This window comes from Hypanus sabinus, chromosome 4 (genome assembly GCF_030144855.1).
Source record: "Hypanus sabinus isolate sHypSab1 chromosome 4, sHypSab1.hap1, whole genome shotgun sequence".
Taxonomy (NCBI): Eukaryota; Metazoa; Chordata; class Chondrichthyes; order Myliobatiformes; family Dasyatidae; genus Hypanus; species Hypanus sabinus.
In genome coordinates, this window is record NC_082709.1 from 52,378,392 (window position 1) to 52,399,070 (window position 20,679).

A 20,679-nucleotide genomic window follows, 5' to 3' on the forward strand; every position below is an offset into this window, starting at 1 on the left:
CTCCAACCTAATGGCACGAACATCAATTTCTCAAGTTCCCAGTAATCCCCCCAATCCTCCCCACCTCCTTCTCCATTTCCCAACCCTTTTTCCCTTTCTCACCTCATCTCACCAATCAACTCCCCCACTCTTTACTTCACCCTCTCCAGGTTTCACCTATCACCTGGTGGTTCTCTCTCCCCTCCCCCCACCTATTAAATTTACTGCTCAGCTTTTTTTCTCCAGTCCTGCCAAAGGGTTTCGGCCCGAATGTCAACTGTACTTTTTCCCATAGATGTTACTTGGCCTGCTGTGTTCCTCCAGCATTTTGTGTGTGCTGCTCGGTTTTCCAGCATCATGGAAACCAGACCTTTGGCCCATCAAGTACTCAATAATCATCAACTATTCACTTACATTAATCCTAATTTTTAACTCTCCCCACATTCCAATCAACTCTTCCCAGATTCTATATATCCACCTGCACAATAAACAGCGGCCAATTAATCTTTGGGACATGAAACCCAGTGAGAATGTGTAAACTCCACACAGACAGTGCCAGAGGTCAGGATTAAACCTGCATCTCTGGCTCCCCAAGGCAGCAGCACTACCTGTTGCATCACTGTGCTGCCCCAACAGCCATAAGATTAAGATCTTGATGATGCCTTTGGCATTTGAGAGATACTGGACCCAGAATGCTGGGGAAAGTGGATCTGTTCTCCTTTGAGTAAATGCAGTGGGATCTCTAGCCAAGGGTAGATGGTTAATTGTCTCATTCTGAAGATATCACATCTGTGGTTTCATTAAGCCCGAGTACTGGGAATGGCTCCAGTTACGTGTTTCTAAATTTGAAACGAGAGAGGAGCCCATGTGCTTCTCGCTTAGAGGTGACATGTCCTCCCACTGAACAAAACGTATGTGTGCATGATATATCCCAGGTAGATAAAAATCGATTCACTGAGGCACAGCTGCACACAGCTGGGGGAATGGAACAAGCAGATGTGTTTAATTAATTTGTCTACTAGGTTACACAGTCAGCTGCAAGGCTACGTAGCAAAACTCAACTCCACAAATCCCAAGACCTCATTTACTTTTTGCAAGATAGCATTATAATGGGAGAAATGGCTGCAGCACTGTCTGATATGGAGGGGACCCTGCACAGGATTAGAAAAATCTGCAAGAAGGTACAACCTCAGCCAGGTCCGTCATGGGCACCAGCCACCAGCTGCATCGAGAACATCTTCAAAAGGCAATGCCTCACAAAGATACCCGCATCAACCAGGACACGTCCTCTTCTTACTGCTACTATCAAGGAGGCAGCACAGGAGCCTGAAGACGCACACTCACCATTTCAGGAAGTTTCTTTCCATCCACCATCCGGTTTCTGAATGGACAATGAATGCATGTATACTTGTACACAACCTTACGATTTTTTTGGCTCTCATTTTGAACATTTTGTTTAATTGTATGTGTTATTGTTGTTTTGTGGCAGCAGTACACTGTGATCCTTAATAAAAGAAACTATAAATTACAATTTTACTGCTGCCGCAAAACAACATATTTCACAACATATGCTAGTGATATTTAAACCCAATTCTGATTCTGATGTTTTTAATCCTTGTTGGAGCTTTTTTCAGGAAGGCACAAAGTCAGATGATCTTCTGCCCTCTCATGAGAATTTACCCGAAGTAGAGGCCAGTGATTACCCCTGATATCCTGACCAATATTTATTTTTTCATTGGCTTCAGTAACAACAGATTCTGGTCTCACTATCACTTGAAAGCCTCTGGGATCACACTGTTAAGAGTTAGTTTACTCTTCCTAATATCCTCTCAGCTATCAGCCCCTTTCTCAGGATCACCCTTTCAATAGCACCAATGCGAGGAGGCTCCTTTTTACTTTTGCCAAACTCCCAACTTGTCTCCTTTGGTCAACCCGCAGTTTAGAAAATGTTTTTTTCCAATTATCTCTGCAGCCCACAGTTTACAAATGAGAGAAGATAAAATTAACTGCAGGGTTAAACTAATATTTAATGGTAATCAGAATTCTGTATCTACTATATCCATAATGCAATTACAGAAATTACATTATAGAAATCCAGTGTAGAAATAGCAGGAACAGTTCCATAATAATGTAATAATCAGCATTGCAACATTCTCAAGTCACTATAAATCAGCTGCCCTGATAGTCAAATTGAACAATCTCATAGAAGATACAATACAGGTTGAGCACCACTTAACCAAAATGCCTGGGGCCAAAAGTGTTTTGGATTTTAGATTTTTTCGGAATTTGGAATATTTGTACCTGTATAATGAGATACCCTGGGGATGGGTCCCAAGTCAAAACATGAAATACATTGACATTTCATATAGAGCTTAGACATATACCCTGAAGGTACTTTTATATAATATTTTTAATAATTTTGAGTATGACACAATAATGCGTACATTGAACCATCCGAAAGGTAACCTCTCACTATGTCAGCTGCCCAGATAGACAGTCAACACATACAAACAAGCTGGATGAACTCAGCAGGTCGGGCAGCATCTGTTGAAATGAGCAGTCATGTTTCGGGCCGAGACCATTCGTCAGGACAGGAAACATTGACTGTTCATTTCAACGGATGCTGCCCGACCTGCTGATATCATCCAGCTTGTTTGTACGTGTTGATTTGACCACAGCATCTGCAGTGTACTTTGCATCCAGATGGACAGTCAGTGGCTGTCTGGCATTGTCATTATATCCAAATCTGAATCATTACACATATCTACTAACAGTAAAATTACTACATAACTTTAATATAATGAAAGTATAATGCGTGCAGGGTAACAAAAACAGCACAGTAGCATCAAGTGAATACTTGAACCAGCTGTTGAACAACAACACACTATGGCAGGCTTTCAGTCTCCACCTACAATGCCATATTTTGATTAAAAGGTTATTTGTATTTTACTTTATTTTTGGGTTATACAGTGGCATGCAAAAGTTTGGGCACCAATGGTCAAAACTTCTGTTACTGTGAATAGTTAAGCGAGTAAAAGATGACCTGATTTCCAAAAGGCATAAATTTATAGATGACAAATTTCTATAATATTTTAAGCAAGTATACTTTTTTTATTTCCATCTTTTACAGTTTCAAAATAACAAAAAAGGAAAAGGGCCTGAAGCAAAAGTTTGGGCACCCTGCATGGTCAGTACTTAGTAACACCCCCTTTGGCAAGTATCACAGCTTGTAAACACTTTCTGTAGCCAGCTAAGATTCTTTAAATTCTTGTTTGGGGGAATTTTTGCCCATTCTTCCTTGCAAAAGACTTCTAGCTCTGTCAGATTCTTGGGCTGTCTGGCATGCACTGCTTTTTTGAGGTCTATCCACAGATTTTTGATGATGTTTAGGTCGGAGGACTGTGAGGGCCATGGCGAAACCTCCAGCTTGCACCTCTTGAGGTAGTCCATTGTGGATTTTGAGGTGTGTTTGGGATCATTATCCTGTTGTAGAACCATCCTCTTTTCAACTTCAGCTTTTTTACAGATGGTGTGAGGTTTGCTTCCAGAATTTGCTGGTATTTAATTGAATTCAGTCTTCCCTCTACCAGTGAAATGTTCCCCGTGCCACTGGCTGCAACACAAGCCCAAAGAATGATCAATTCACCCCCATGCTTAACAGTGGGAGAGGTGTTCTTTTCATGAAATTCTGTACCCTTTTTTCTCTAAACATACCTTTGCTCATTGAGGCCAAAAAGTTCTATTTTAACTTCATCAGTCCACAGGACTTGTTTCCAAAAGGCATTAGGTTTATTTAGATGTTCCTTTGCAAACTTCTGATGCTGAATTTTGTGGTGAGGATGCAGGAAAGGTTTTCTTCTAATGACTCTTCCATGAAGGTCATATTTGTGCAGGTGTTGCTGCACAGTAGAACAGTGCACCACCACTCCAGAGTCTGCTAAATTTTCCTGAAGGTCTTTTGCAGTCAAACAGGGGTTTTGATTTGCCTTTCTAGCAATCCTATGAGCAGTTCTCTCGGAAAGTTTTCTTGGTCTTCCAGACCTCAACTTGACCTCCACTGTTCCTGTTAACTGCCATTTCTTAACTACATTATGAACTAAGGAAACAGCTACCTGAAAATGCTTTACTATCTTCTTATAGCCTTCTCCTGCTTTGAGGGCATCATTTATTTTAATTTTCAGAGTGTTAGGCAGCTGCTTGGAGGAGTCCATGGCTGCTGATTGTTGGGACAAGGTTTGAGGAGTCAGGGTATTTATAAAGCTTTAAAATTTGCATCACCTGGCCTTTCCTAACGATGACTGTGAACAAGCCATAGCCCTAACAAGCTAGTTAAGGTCTGAGACATTGATAAAAATTATCTGAGAGCTCAAATCTCTTGGGGAGCCCAAACTCTTGCATGGTGCTCCTTTCCTCTTTTCCCACTCTAAAATTGTACGAAACAAAAATAATACACTAATCTTGCTTAACATGTTGAAAAGAATGCTTCATCTTTAACTTTATGACTTTTGGAGATCAGTTCATCTTCTACTCACTTAACTATTCACAGTAACAGAAATTTTGACCAGGGGTGCCCAAACTTTTGCATGCCGCTGTATGTAAGGTAAAGTCATAAATGGTGGCTGTTCCAACACCATACTCCTCTGTCAGATCCTACAAACTATCAAGTTTTTCTAACAATTTGATTTTCTCTGTTATAAACATACATACTTCCTCATTTTCCTTTTCTCTATTACCCATAGGGCTAACTGTAGGCTTTTTTTGACATTTTCAACAATATCTTCACAGCACAGAGCAGAGAATAAGTGCAAAACACATGGTAGTCACTGTGAGTAATACAAAAAGATCTGGTTATGAAAACTGCTGGGAAAAAAGCTGGCACCAACAAGGCCACACTCAGGGTATATGAGGTCACTTCTCAGGATTGTCTGTGGTGCACAGAGAACTGAGCATCACCTGTGAACTTTCCCAAATACTTGTGGAATTCTCCATTTGTGATGTCATGTCAGCACTCAAAAATTTTTTCAGATTTTGGAGGTTTTCAAATTTTGAATTTTCAGATAAGAGGTGCTCAACCTGTACTACATGTAGATTCCCCAGCTGTCATATTACAGTTCTCAAATTTCATTATCAATGTAACCTTTCGAAAAGAACAAATCAAGAAGAATCAATTTATACAGAATTAATTATGAATTTAAAGTATGCAATGAGTACATAAATATGGTTAGAACTTCACTGGAACTACATTCCATTGACAAGCTAGTCAAAACATCAATAACTTAATTGATTTCTTCTTTTTTGAAAACAATAAAGCTAGATTCCAATAATCTCTGCATGCAAATCCATAGATCACTTACTTCCTTTTAGGTCTTTCTTTCTTAACTTCATGATCTGACATTTATGTACATCGATCATCATCTTGCCATTGGTTTAATCAGAACAAGCCACTGACCAAGCAACAAGCACCTACTTCTCTTGCTGGAGTGTGAAAATAGCATACTGGTAAATTCACATCACTTGCCTTGAAAGATGATGACATTATGGTTGACTCAAACAATGTGGGACAGAGGGCCTGTTCCTGTTACTGAACGATTCTATGAATGTTTATCAATGAGTTGAGTTTAACAGAAGTTAACGATAGAAAAAATTATTTCTATGTAGTGTTGCCTATAGAATACAATATAAAGTGAATTAACCATCCTGCTGATACTGTTTTCTTCAAAAACAGCTTTTATTATAGCTGGTGAAATTTGGAAATATAGGTAAAATTATGTCATACGATTTAACCTGAAATCTACCTGCCCGTTTCCCAAAGTTAAGCAGGATGCTAAAATCTAGAAAATTATGATACTGCCTCCTAATTGCTGTGATATTAAGAATAGTAAACACTAAGAGTGACTTAGGATTCAATTGCTAGCTTATAGGTCTTTGCATTGCAATGTGATATACATTTGAAAAAACCATAGGAGTAATGTCACACAGTAGGTGCCTAGCTATAGATCCCAGGTTAGAGGCGGGGTGACAATGGAGATGGAGGATAGTGGCACGATACAGAATGACGTGGACCAGACACTGCAGGAATTTTGCCAACACACGTAAGATCTTTGACTTTCCAAACCATCCTGTTTTCATCCTGATCTTCAGAGGTTCATTTAGTATCAAAGCATTTATGTATATCCAACTCTGAAATTTGAATTCTTCAGATAGCCACGAAACAAAGAAAGAACATGGAAGTCGTTTAGAGAGAAACATCAGACCCAGCCCCTGTACAAAAAAAAACGGCATCACAATTATCAACCCCCCCCAAAACCCCACTCCCCCTGTACTGACCCCCCCAAAAAACAAACACTATACAAAAACTAACAGAACACTAATGCCCAAACACCCTCCCCTCACACATCAAAACGGCAAAGGAACGGGCAAAAAAAAAATTCAGAATATAAAAACCTTAAGTCTGAAAAAAGGCTACAGTCCATAAACTCAATAGTCCAATCCATAAATGCAGAAACACGCTAACATCCTACAATATCAGGGACTTTCTTTAAAAGAGAGGGACGCCACAAGAAGCAGAGTGGCCTACACCCCTGACACAATGAGCCAAACACCAATAGTCTGCTCACAGATCCCTTCTCCGGCACTGATCAAAAGGCAGGCAGTCAGTGTTGAAACTCTAGCCCAACTTCTGCTATCACCTTGATGTCTCAAACTTCCTTGATGCTTTAATCAGCAATTAATAGATTCTTTAAATGACAAAATTGAGTCAAACATCAGCTTGTGCCCCATCTCGAATTTTTAGGGCTTCAAGGCCGCCCGAGTACACACTCGCATCCTGGAATTTTCGCAGAGACAACAAAGCGCTGTATCACTCAAACAATCTCCAAACTGTAAATCACAAGCTCTAACAGTCCCAGAAACACATTTAAGGTGAAAAAAAGACATAAAAGTAGTAAAAAAGGTATTTTCATTTGCTGTGGGAAGAAGTTGACCGAGGGAGCATTGTTTGCTGGTGTCATCTTGAGCAGAATATAAGATCTTGGGGAACTCCTGATTAATTGGAAAGATCCCCAGATTGCAAATTTTCCAATGCCCTGATTACATACTCAAGTGTACCACTGAGAAGAAACCCCCTTTCTCATTCACATAGACACCATGTCCTTTCCAAATACATGGAATCCCATCCTAAAACAGAAAATAACACAGGAAGTCCTGCTCTCAATCATATTTCCCATTTTCTGATTTTCTGGGAACATCTTTCTCCCAATCTGTGATTTTTGCAAAAACTTACTTAATTCTCTAGTCATATTTGGTAAAATCAGCATAGCTCTTTTTAGTATGGCAGCATGTGAGAAATAGGCAGTCTGGAAATTCAGAACTGAGTTTAAATGCTGGCAGTTCATATCAGAGAGAAATGTTAGAAAATGAGAAGCCATCAACCTGAAATATTAACTCTGCCTCCTCAGAGATGCTGCCTACAAGATTAATATCTTGATCAAGCTGGTATGCAAGGATTACGAAAAAGAGGAATGGAGAATTGCAAAATGAACATATTCAGTTGAAATACCATTATTGTTGCAGTATTTTAGTTTAATAACTGAACTTATCATTATAGCTTGCAATATCATTTTAGCTTGCACACATTATCAGCTCGAGAGACATTCCCATGAGCTGTCAACATAGATAAATGCTCTAAGTTAAATTATTTAATGGGATGCACATTCAAAATATAGAATCAAAACAGCTATTACAAAGGCAGAATTAAGCTCACTTCACAGATTCCTTCTGGCTCACAAAATCACACATTGCTTAGTTTTCATGTTTGTTTCCACAAAAAATGCCTACTCCTATACTTAGTCTCATTCAGTTCTTGAAGTGAATTTGATTGGGATGCCCTGCTTCAACTGCTACATAATCATTAAATTAACAATGTGCTCCTTTTGTAACATCAAGCTTATGACCCAGGAACACAGAAAATCTCTTCATTACTAAAATAAAACTAGTCTAAATTACCCCAAAATTTCTAAAATTACTGATGCACCCTAGAATCAAAATCCCATTATTAAGTTTCTTTTCTACTGTATTTGAATATATTATAAAACAAATGAACCAGAAATGTTAGCAAAAAAACTCCCTGACAAGTTACTTTGGATTTACTATAGACAACTTCCTATTTGTCGCTGTCCTAATCAAAGGTGTTGAGAAAGTGCAATAAAGTCTGGTAATAACATGCGTCATTACACAATCACATAATAGGCTGCCAAAAAGCTCTATCCTTGACTTGGATGAAGACGCCATTTGAAGACCAGTTTTGTTGCACCCCTGTCATAGCTGGTCGTCATACTTGTCAAAAGCTCTGAATGTTTCTGACTTTCAGCAACAGCTTAGGATGATTAAAAATTAAACAACTAAGATATTCAAAATATTACTAAAATAATTTTTAAATATTTAAGCAATTTAAATAATTGAAAATATATAACTAAACACAGTAATGTTTTAAAAAAGGCAGTTCCCTCAGTTATTTCCCACTGTTGGTTAAAGTGGTGCAGCCTCATCAAGTAAGATTTCTGACATTAGCCTTAGAGAATTGCTGCAGGTTCATGCCCCACTAATGGACTTCATGAATAGTCTAATGATCAAGCACATTGAGATCATAAAAAAAAAAAAAAATCCAGAATGTCTAACTAGAAAGCTTGGAAACTGTAACCATTCTTACAAGTTCCATGCTAATAGATCAGCTTCCAAAAGATGCAGAATTCAGTTCATCTTAAATAATTGCTGTTTTTTGAATCTAAGAAATGAAATACACACGTCTATAACACCACATCCATGCCTACCTTTATACCCATCTACACTAACCACATCTGCCTGCATTAAGTCTGTACAGTCGGCCCTCCTTATCTGCAGGGGATTGGTTCCAGGACCCCCCGCAGATACCAAAAAACAGATACTCAAGTCCCTTATTTAACCTGTCACAGTGCAGTGGTCTGTAGGACTCAGCGGAATGCCAGACCTAATTTAACCTGGCTCAGTGCAGTGGACTTTAGGACCCAGCGCATCTCTGACTCCGCAGTGTTCTGTTCACGAAAATGATCACGATTGAAAATAAAGTGGAAGTAATAAAGCTATTGGAAAGAGGTGAAATGCCATCGGTCATTGGAAAAGTGTTAGGCTACAGTCGGTCAACAATCAGAACAATTTTAAAGGAGCATGTGAAAGGCCCTGCCCTTTGAAAGCTACAATTATTACTAAGCAACGCAATTATTGAAATACATATGTTTCTTAAGTGTTTTATTTGCATAGAAAGGCAAAATATATACTGTATACTAAGACAAACGTTTGATTAACTGATGCTAAATAATACCATATGTACCTGTTCCGACTTCAAATCTGACTTAAAGACGGACTCGGGGACAGAACTCGTTCATAACCCAGGGACTGCCTATACTTTTAATTCATCTCTAGATTATTTATAATACCTAATACAATGTAAACGCTATGTAAATAGTTGTTATACTGTATTGTTTAGGGAATAATGACAAGAAAAAATAGTCTGTACATGCTCAAATGAGTGCTGGAGAGAGAACTTCTGGGTTTTTCCGATCCGCGGCTGGTTGAATCCACGCATGCAGAACCCGCGGATAAAGAAGATGGACTGTATCCTTCTAAGCCTTGCCTGTTGAAATGTCTCTTAATGGTAATGACTGCAACTGATTCCACTATCTATTCTGGCACTGTATCCAGATATCAGCTCTCCGTATAACAAAATTTCTGCTCAGGCTCTCTCACAGTAAACCTATGCCTTCTTGTCTTTGATTTATTTATCATGGGAAAAGATCGTGACCATCAACCCTCTCTATGTTTAACTTAATATGAATCTATCTGGTCACCTCTCAGTTTCTTTTACTTCAAGGAAAATAAATCTAACGAGTCAACCTTTCCCCATAACAAAAGGTCTCTAATCCAGGGAATAAGCTGGTGAACATGTGAATACTCTCTGCATGCTCTAGCAAATCTACATGTTTTGTACAATGTGATGTCCAGAAATGCACAAAATACATCAAGTACAATTTAACAAATGCTTTGTAAAGTTACAATGTAATATTCTAACCTTTATATTTCATGTTCCAACACAAGAAGGCAAATGGTAGGCTTGCCTTCCTTGTTCGCTGAGTAATAGCCTGCCATTTGCCTTCTTTTCCAACCCTATCTCTCCTGTGTTGCCACACTCAGGGAACCATGGACTTGAACCCCAAGATCTCCCTGTGCATAAACACTTGTTAGCACCTTAATACTTAAATGCATTTCTTCACACTTGTTGGGATTAAAATCATTTTGTCCATGTCCTGTTCAACTTTCCACCTGATCCATATCCTACTGTAACTTTAGACAACCTTCCTTGTTTCCACACCACCAGTTTTATGATATCTGTGAACATCCATCCATGAACGTATCTAATTACTAGTCTTCTCCAATGTTCTGGGCACTATTTAAGATATAATCCACAAGGAAACTCATATTTACAACCTTCGAATGTGTTCCATTGTGATCATGGTAAATATACAATATAGAATCCCTACCCTTTTAAATGAAACTTTCAGCAGGTATCATTGAGGTTCATATTCCAATATAGATATTCACTATTATTTTCTTGAAACTGATATTTTCTCGTCCAGTACGTAGATGATTCTAAACTGGCCAATGTTTCAACTTATTAAAGAGTAGGAAATCAGATGCATGGATGCCAGTAATTCTGTAGCTGTCAGTTTTACTCTTTTGGAATTGCTATTTTTTTGATGATTTAAGACTGATGCACTTACAGAATACTTTATTTTAGAAGAAAAGGCAAGCAGTTACGTTATCAAGTAAATGACTTACCCTTCTACTGTCAGAATCCTTGTTCGCTGAGTAATAGACTGGCATTACTTTAATCTAGAAGCAAGAACAGGAAATGGAATCAGTCAGGATATTGACATTTTCAGAGGAATGGAGCAGTGAGTGATTCTTATACTTCTTCCACTCAATAATCTAAGCTTGACATCAGTGTGGGCATTGTGTAACAATGAGGACACAGATGTTTTTCAGCATATGAATATAAAACCAAGTGCTTTGTACTTGGAGCTTCAGGACTATCCAGAGGATATTTCGTTACATTAAAGATATTGAATCAATTATAAATTATGTTGCAGAGCTAAATATTTTTTTACATTCGATATCATCAGACTTGCATGCATACAAATTTTTGTGCTCCTCACAATCAGCAGCTCACTCGGCAAATCAGCATTTGGCTATGTTAACATTCAGCCCAAGAGTAATAACAATGAAACCTTGTTCTAGGAGACATGGCAATGGTACATAGGACAAAAGTCCAGGGATTTCAAAAGTTCTGGTCTAAATCAGTTCCAACATGTCTGATCAAAAAGTCTTCAAACAACTGACTAACTTGAAATATATCATGAAATACAGTAAAAGAACACACAGCTCTGAACAAAACACCATAGCAATAAGAAGAAATCTAGACTGGCTGGGGTTAATTTGCATATCTTGAGTCGTTTGAAGTAAGGAAAAAAAACAAATAGTGTGCCAATCAACTATGGGTTCTGTTTGTAAGAAACCATTGTTTCAGAGGGCATGCTTCAATGCAAAGCACTAGTGAAAGCAAAAACTCTATCTCCATCAGCACAGCCTTTTGCTTCCAGTAACATTACTAACTTAATATCTTTCTTGAACTGCAAAATGGTTAGTCTGTGATAACTATCAATTTCCAAAAGTTTATGCATTTTGGGAACTGATCAGGTGCCTCAATCTAGTTAAGGACTCTGTCTACTATACCTTGGAAAAGGAGCCAACATAATGAAAGACACCTCCCACCCCAGATATTCTCTCTTCTTCCCCACCGTCAGGTAGGTGATGCAAAAACTTGGAAACATGCATACTAGGGTCAATGACAGCTTCTATCCCACTTTAATAAGATTATTTAAAGAATCTCATATGATAAGAATTAACCTCACAATATACCATGCTATGGGTTCTACAAATTATCGTCTTCCTGCACTGCAAATCCTCTGTAATTGCAACATCCTGGTTTTCACTTTCTCTTGCACTATTTTGATATATTTATGTTGTGAAATCATCTGTATGTATGCATGGCATTCAAAGTTTTTCACTGTATCACCGTATATAATAATAATCCAATTAGAAATTAATTTCTACATTAAATCATGATGTTATTTAGATTCCAATGTCAACATTCTTGAGTATTAACAATGAAAAGCAGATTTTCTATACAAAGCTACAGTTTGTGCATTTGGTATTTCAGCTCAGATTTTAAAGTTTCTTCAGAAGTTTAAAAAATAATTAAAATGGCACTTGAAGAAAGTGCCATGCAAAAAGGGCAGGGGAACATGAGTAGCATGATTGACCCACTAGAAGCCAGCAGAGACTCAATGGGCCAATTGGCCTCTTTTTATGCCATAGTCATTCAATAAAAAAGCTACTAAGTTAAAATTCAATCAGGATAAAAGGGTGAAAAGGCCAAGTCACTGTAGCATTTTAATCCATCTGCCTTGCTGATGCAAGATTCAACTTGCACAATGCTGATGATTTAAAAACTACATGGGATACATGGGTGCTTCTCTGGTTGAATCAGTGGTGTCAGCGAGCTACAGGGGTCGGTGCTGGGCTCGCAACTGTTCACGATATACATTAACGATCTGGAAGAGGGGACCCAGTGTAGCATAACTAAGTTTGCTGATGACACTAAATTGAGTTGAAAAGCAAACTGTGCAGAGGGGATGGAGAGTCTGCAAAGGGATAGAGATAGGTTAAGTGAGTGGGCAAGGGTCTGGCAGATGGAGTACAATGTTGGTAAATGCGACATCATCCAATTTGGAAGGAAAATTGGAAGAGCAGATTACTGTTTAAATGGTAAAAGGTTGCAGCATGCTGCTGCACGGAGGACTTGGGCTTGTGCGTGAATCACAAAAGGTCGGATTGCAGGTGCAGCAGGCTATCATGAAGGTAAATGAAATGTTGGCCTTCATTGCTAGAAGGAATGAATTTAAGAGCAGGGAAGTTATGCTGCAACTGTATAGGGTACTGGTGAGGCCACATCTAGAGTACTGCATGCACTGCTGGTCGCCTTACTTGAGGAAGGATATACTGACTTTAGGGGCACTGCAGGGGAAGTTCACCGGGTTGATTCTAGAGATGAGGGGGTTAGACTATGAGGAGAGATTGAGTCTTCTGCGACTGTACTCATTGGAATCAGAAGGAAGTGAGGAGATCTTACTGAAACATACACAATTATGAAAGGGATAGATAAGATAGAGTCAGGAAAGTTGTTTCCACTGGTAGGTAAGACTAGAGCTAGGGGACATAGGCTCAAGTGGTTAATCTGTGGAATTCTCTGCCCAATGAAGCAGTGGAGGCTACCTCAGTAAATATATTTAGGACAAGGTTGGATAGACTTTTGCATAGTAGGGTAAGTAAGGGTTATGGGAAAAAGGCAGGTGGAGATGAGTCCATAGTCAGATCAGCCATGATCTTGTTGAATGGCGCAATAGGCTCGACGGGCCAGATGACCTACTCCTTTCTTATGTTCTTCTGTACTGTTTAGATTAACCCAGGTGCAAATTATCAAATTATTAAACTTGCTTGTCCTATCATGAATAGCTCAAAAAGTTAGATCTTTGTTCTTTGCAGATTAGAAAAATGAAGGATGACCTTTACTGAAAACTATGAGGGCATGTTAAGATAGATGTTAAGATGTTTGCATAGGTGATAGATCTTCAATCAAGGCACATGGTTACAAGGTAAACAGTCAGTAATTTAAAACTGAAATATATATGAAGTTCTTCTCACAGAGAATGGTGAATTCTGGAATTCTACCTAGGAGGGCCATGGAGATTTTGAATGGAATTGAATTTATTTCTTACATCCTTCATATACGTGAGGAGTAAAAATCTTTGTTATATCTCTTGTCTTAATGTGCAAATTATAGTAATTAGTAGTAAATAGCATGTACAGTAAGATATACAACTGCACAGCTAATATAGCTTAGAAATACAATAGTGTCAGTGTGAATTAATCAGTCTGATGGCCTGGTGGAAGAAGCTGTCCTGGAACCTGTCGGTCCTGGCTTTTATGCTGCGGTACTGTTTCCCGGATGGTAGCAGCTGGAACAGTTTGTGGTTGGGGTGACTTGGGTCCCCAATGACCCTTCAGACACTTTTTACGCACCTGTTGCTGTAAATGTCCTTTATAGTGGGAAGTTCACATCCACAGATGCGCTCGGCTGTACAGCCAGTCAGGATGCTCTCAATTGCGCCCCTGTAGAAAGTTCTCAGGTTTTGGGGACTCATACCAAACTCCTTCAACTATCTGAGGTGAAAGAGGTGCTGTTGTGCATTTTTCACCACACAGCCAGTATGTACAGACCAAGTGAGATCCTCGGTGATGTGTATATCGATGAACTTGAAGCTGTTCACCCTCTCAACCCCAAATCCATTGATGTCAACAGGGGTGAGGCTACAATTAGCTTTTTGCGACAATAAGAGAGAGGTTGTTTTCTTGATAGCACTGCACCTGTGTGTTGACTTCAACTCCATAGGCTGCCTCGATACTATATGAGATAAGGCCAATCAATGTAGCAACATTTGCAAACTTAATTAGCAGATTGGAGCTGTGCATGGCTGCAGAGTCATGGGTGTACAGAGAGTAAAGGAGGGGGAGGGGACTTAGGTCACAGCCCTGGGGGCTCCTGTGTCAAGGGTCAGAGGGGCAGAGGTGAGGGAGCCCACTCCTACCATCTGCTGGCGTTCTTGGCAGGAAGTCCAGGATCTAGCTGCACAAGGCAGGGTGAAAGCTGAGGTCTCTGAACTTCTTGTTGAGCCTGGAGGGAATTATGGTGTTGACTGCTGAACTGTAGTCCAAGAACTGCATTCTCACATAAGCATTCTCCCCCTCCAATGGTGTAAAGACGGTGTGTAGAGCTGTGGCTATTGCATCATCTGTCAATCGGTTTTGTTGGAAGGCAAATTGTAAGGGGTCCAGTATGGGTGGTAGCAAGCTGCAGATGTAATCCTTGACCAGCCTCTCAAAGCATTTGCTTATTATTGAGCTGTGTTCAACCAGACACCAGACGTTCAGACATGTTACATTGATCTTTTTAGATACAGGGACAATGGTGAATATTTTGAAGCAAGAGGGCACTCTACACTGGGAGAGGGAGAGATTAAAAATGTCTGCAAATACACCAGCCAGTTGTGCTGCACACACTCTGAGTACCTGCCCTGGGATGCCGTCCGGTCCCCAGCCATGCGGCTGTTCACTCATTGGAGGCACCTGCTAACTTCAGCTTCAGAGGTGAGCAAGGTGCAAGACGCATTGGCAGCTCTCCTCAGGGACTGAGTGCTGGTGACATCAAGCCTAGTGTAAAAAATATTTCGCTCATCTGGAGCAGAGACAGCGATATTGGCAACACCACTGCGTTTAGCTCTGATGTCTGCGATGGTGTGCAGGCCTTGCCACAAGCTGTGTGTGTTGTTGGTCTGGGTCTTCTCCCTGTATTGTTGCTTTGCTATCTTCATGACTTTGCGTAGATCATAACTGCATTTCTTGAGTTCCTGGTGGTTGCCGGTGACAAAAGCTCTGTCTCATGCAGTCAGTGCAGCATGAACGGAATTGTCCATCCAGGGTTTCTGGTTTGGCTAGATCCTGACCGATTTATAAATATAATTAAAACAGAAAATGCTAGAATGACTTAGCAGGTCAGGCAGCAAGTGTAGAAAGAAAATGAGAATTAAAGCTTTATGACCAAGACTATTTGTCAAAACTGGGAAAAAGAGAAAACTAATTAGCTTTCAGTTGTAGAGAAGGTAGAGGAGGAAGGAGTAGAATGAAAAGAATATCTCACAGTTTGGAACTGAATAGGTGAAGCACAAGAAATGGCATAGATGCTGTAAATCTTGAGCAACACACACAAAGAGCTTCAGGAACACAGTAGGTTTGGCAGGATCTACGCAGAGGAATAAACAATGTTTCAGTTCAAGATGAAAACATTCAAGCGTACCAACGAAGTGTCGTGGCTCAAAACATTAACCATTTATTTCCTTCTATGGATGCAGCCTGACTTGCTGTGTTGCTCCAGTACTGAATGGGTTAATGTGGCTTCTTTGTTTGTGTTAAGACTTGATAATAGTATTGATGTGTGACCTGTCCAGCAGGCCAGAGGTTACTAATGATAGGAGAAAAGCTGAGCCACTAATAAAGATGAATCACTGATTAAAAGGCCAGTATGATACACACAGAAAGAAAGAGTGAGTTAGCTACGAGAGGTTAGAATAATTTGGATTATCTTCTCTGCAATGTTGAAAGCTGAGGAGAGACCTGATAGAAAATTACTAAATGATGAGAGACACAGATAGGGTGGGCAGTCAAAGTCTTTTCCCTAGGGAGGGCAAAACTTCAAGTTGAGAGGGCAACAGCCACAGGAAATGTGCAATTTGTAGGTGCCCGGAAGTGCTCTCAGGGAAGTGGTAGAACTAGATACGATAGCAACATATAGAGTTTAGACAGACACATGAACAGGTAGGGGATAGAGGGATACAGACCGTGTGTAGGCAGGTGGGATTAATTAGTTTTGCAGCATGGTCAGCACTGACACAGTGGGCCGAAAGGCCAGATTATGTGCTGTACTGGTCTATATAATGAAAGTTGGGAAATTCAATTCAAGTTCAGAACGATGCAAGTGCACATATAGTTGAACTTATAATTTTTAGCTCTCATTGTAACAGAGCAGTAGAACAGTTAGGCAGGTCAGTGTTGGGAGAGGAATGGTGAATTGAAGTAGCAGGCAACCAAAAGCTTAAGGTCTCTCCTTGTGACTGCACAAAGGTGCTCTGAAATGCAATGATCAGATTTGTGTCTCAATTCTCTTTGTAACCTCTTTCTCAAGGTGAATGATCTTTAACACGTCATGTTAAAACTCTGTTCCTTTTCCACAGAGTGCTGCCAGAGAAAGCCATTGCAGCTGGTTTGCTGCTGAACCAAGTGTCTAGATGGGCACTTACATCACTTGGGTACAGAGGGCAATGGACCAAGTACTGAATATGTCAGGATTAACACCAAAAGATACCCACCGGTCATCATGGATGAGTTGGGCTGAATGGTCTGTATCCATGCTGCATTTTATGCTATCTAATCTGCAGTGTGTTTCCAGTATTGTCTGTTTTTATTTAAGATTTCCACCATTTACATTTCTTTTGATTTTAATTTGTAGTTGTGGAGGCTGGGGCATTTAAGAAGGAGACAGATACATACTGAGAGAAACAAGAGCTATGTGGGACTAACAGAGAATAACTAATAAAGCTGCAGCCTTGCAGGTTCTGCTTCCATGATACTTGATATTTCAACTAATTCTCTCAGGAGGCTATAGATCGGCAAATCCAGCAGCTCTGGAACGCTCATTGCTAAACATGTCTCTAACATGATCCAACTTCAACCAAGAATATTCTCAAACAAAAGAGAATGGAAATCAATAAGGCACTAACTTTCCTTCTGCCTGGCATCACAGTGCAATCATGGAACTTCATCACCGAACCACCTCCATAAATCTTCCTCAAAATCAGCATCGTTTAATATCCCTGAAATATGTTCTGAAATTCGTTGTTTTGCAGCAGCTGTGTAGTTAATGCAGAGAAATACAGTTCTGTTACAGGCCCTTGGGGCCCATCAAGCCTGTGCCGGCAAATTATACCCATGAGGCTAATTAACCTACTAACCCGTAAGCCTTTGGAATAGAGGGGGAAACCGGAGCATCTGGAGGAAAACCGGAGTACATGGTCTTAAGGAGAACGTACAAACTCCTTTCAGACAGTGGTGGAATTGAACCTGGGTTGCTGGCACTGTAATAGTGTTGCACTGACTGCTATGCTACCATGCCACTCAAATAAGTAACAAAAATAAATGTGCATGCAAAAAGAGAGCTTAATAGTGAGGTATTTAATGGACTGCACAGCAATCTGATGGTGGAGGGGAAGACACTGTTCCTAAAACGTTTATCATTCACTAATTATACACTAATCAGGATGTGTACTCACTGAGCCACCTAGTACTTCTTCATTTACAATTTGACAAGTATGGGTTTATTTTTAACAATGAACTTTGCTACTGTCACTGGGAAATCCAATAAGTTACAGGTCCTTGGCAGTGTGGCGGCAACACTGCCACAACAAGTTAAATTGCTGTCTCACAGCTCTGCAACTAGGGTTTATCCCTGTCCTCAGGTGCTATGTGTGGAGTTTGAATGTTCTCTTTGTAATCAGGTGAGATTCCTCCAGTTCTGCCAAGGACAGTGAGGTTAGTAGGTTTATTGGCTTCTGCAAATTGCTCTTGGTATACTAGTGAATAGAAGAATACAATAATAGATGCTGAGACTGAGAATAAAATGCAATTCAGGTTAATGGGCTGGCACAGCCTTGGTGAGCCTGAAGGCTTGTTTCAATGCTGAGGACTCTCGTGATGTTATCATTAACAGCAACAAGCTCAAAATCGCTGAACTATTTGCACCAATTACTTTTTCTTGTGATACCCAAGCTTAACAGCTACCCATCTAATGCCAGGTTTTTTTACGATGTTACAAATATAGTCAGTGGCCACTTTATTAGGAACACCTAGACACCTGCTCCTGAATGCAAATATCTAATCAGCCAATCATGTGGTAGCAACTCAGTGCATAATAGCATTCAAGCATTGTCAAGTGGTTCAGTTGTTGTTCAGACCATACTTCAGAATGGAGAAGAAATATGATCTATGTGACTTTGACAGTGGAATGATTGTTGGTGCCAGATGTGGTGGTTTGCATATCTCAGAAACCACTGATCTCCTGGAATCTTCATGCACAACATTCTCTAGAATTTACAGAGCACTGCGCGAAACAAAAAAAAACCCAACTAGTGAGCGGCAGTTCAATGGACGTAAACGCCTTATTGATCAGAGAGGTCAGAGGAGAATGGCCAGATCGTTTCAAGCTGACAAGAAGACACCTGTAACTCTTATAACCATGCGTTACAACAGTGGTGTGAATGCCCAGCACATGGGACTGCAAAGTGGATGGCCATTTCTGATTCCGCTGCTGTACAATCCTATAGCTAATGAAGTGGTCACTGAATGTATATAGGAAGTCAAGCTAGGGTGCCTCAGAAGTTTGTACAGTACTGTAGTAATTTTTTCTATTGCATTGTGCTGCTGCTGCAGCAAAATATGTAAATTTCATGATATATGTGAGTGATGATAAACCTGACTCTGATATGGGTCTCTTTAGTGGACTGAGAGTGGGAAGAGAGAAGGGAGAAGGTAATCATATTTGGGTCAAGGAGAAGGATGAGGGAAGGGAGCAGGAAGCACCAGAGAGACATTTTGTAATAATCAATAAACCAATTTTTTGAAACAAATGACCCTGCCTGGTGTCTCAGGGTTTGGTGTATCTGCACCCACGCCATCCTTTGCCCCTGGCACACTTCTGTACCATCTGACCCACACCCCTCCTGTGGCGCTCCACCCTTGCCATTCCCAACATCTTTTGCCCCTGTCAGATTTGCTCTCTGCTTCAAGTTGACAAATACAGCACTGTGCAGAAGTCTTAGGCACACTAGCAATATCTATGTACCTAGGACTTTTGTAACAGTACTGTATGTTCTATGAACATTACATGTGAAAACTCTTCTATTCCTCAACTAGTAATGATGCCAAAGAAATGAAATAAAACATCAGAGAAACAGAATTCATTACTAAAACATAGGAAGAAAACTATACAATTAGAATGTCCATTTTCAGATACAAGGCATTGTCTAATTTACTGCGACTCAACTCTTGTCTAAAGGACCTAAAAATGATAAACTGCACATCTTTGTTATGTAAGCAAGAAAAGCATTTCCAGGTTGATGAGTGCTAGTAATCTTTGGCCTTTGACTTTAATAGAACAATGGTGACAAGTTGCTATCCAGTCAATCTGCAGATAAAACATCTTTGCCAGAAGCAAGGAATGCCTGAGTTGTCTTTATCCCACTATATGCAGAGGTGCCCAGGGGATATAAATTGATGACCTCAAATTCTTCACATGAGACTTAAGGGTTAGATTCAGAACCCCTGGGAAAAACTGCTGGAAGAGAACTTCTTCTGTGCAGAAGCGCATTTGGCCATACAGAATATAAATTAAACACATACTTGCCACACCATGTTGGGCATTCAAACATGCTACAGCATTTACATCTGTAATATTTCAGGAGACAAAGCAGAAAGCTGAAACTTATATATCAATAAAAAGATATTTTATATAAATATAAGCACAACCAAATAATCCAAAAAAAACTATTATAATCTACCTGGTTAAAATCTTGTACTGTACTGTCTACTTGCACTGCGCTTTTTCTGTAGCTGTTACACTTTATTCTACCTTGTCATTGTTTTACCTTGTACTACCTCAACGCTCTGCATAATGAATTGATTGAGATGAGCAGTATGCAAGACAAACTTTTCACTGTACCTCAGTACAAGTGACAATAATAAGCCAATTCTAATCACAAACAAGAGAAAATCTGCAGATGCTGGAAATCCAAGCAGCACACACAAAATGCTAGAGGAACACAGCAGGCTAGGCAGCATTTATAGAAAAAAGTACAGTCGATGTTTTAGTCCTGCTGAAGGGTT

At 39.9% G+C, this 20,679-nt stretch overlaps 1 protein-coding gene and 1 long non-coding RNA gene across 5 annotated transcripts in view; one reads left to right on the forward strand and one right to left on the reverse strand.

The window, feature by feature from the left end:
• Positions 1 to 19,401, forward strand: part of LOC132392760 (uncharacterized) — a 49,192-nt gene extending 29,791 nt beyond the window's left edge. The window contains exons 3-4 of one of the 2 annotated variants that reach the window (XR_009511641.1): positions 16,977 to 17,140; positions 17,252 to 19,401. This is a non-coding gene — a long non-coding RNA (uncharacterized LOC132392760). Of the gene's footprint in view, positions 1 to 16,976 lie in introns of both variants that reach the window. The other variant, XR_009511640.1, reaches the window with a different exon arrangement.
• The window catches only part of vps8 (VPS8 subunit of CORVET complex), a 607,159-nt gene that overhangs the window by 120,223 nt on the left and 466,257 nt on the right, over positions 1 to 20,679 (reverse strand). For all 3 annotated transcript variants that reach the window (XM_059967078.1, XM_059967079.1, XM_059967080.1), the window contains one exon: positions 10,849 to 10,902. In XM_059967078.1, coding sequence (XP_059823061.1) covers positions 10,849 to 10,902 — 54 coding nt within the window. The remainder of the gene's footprint in view (positions 1 to 10,848; positions 10,903 to 20,679) is intronic.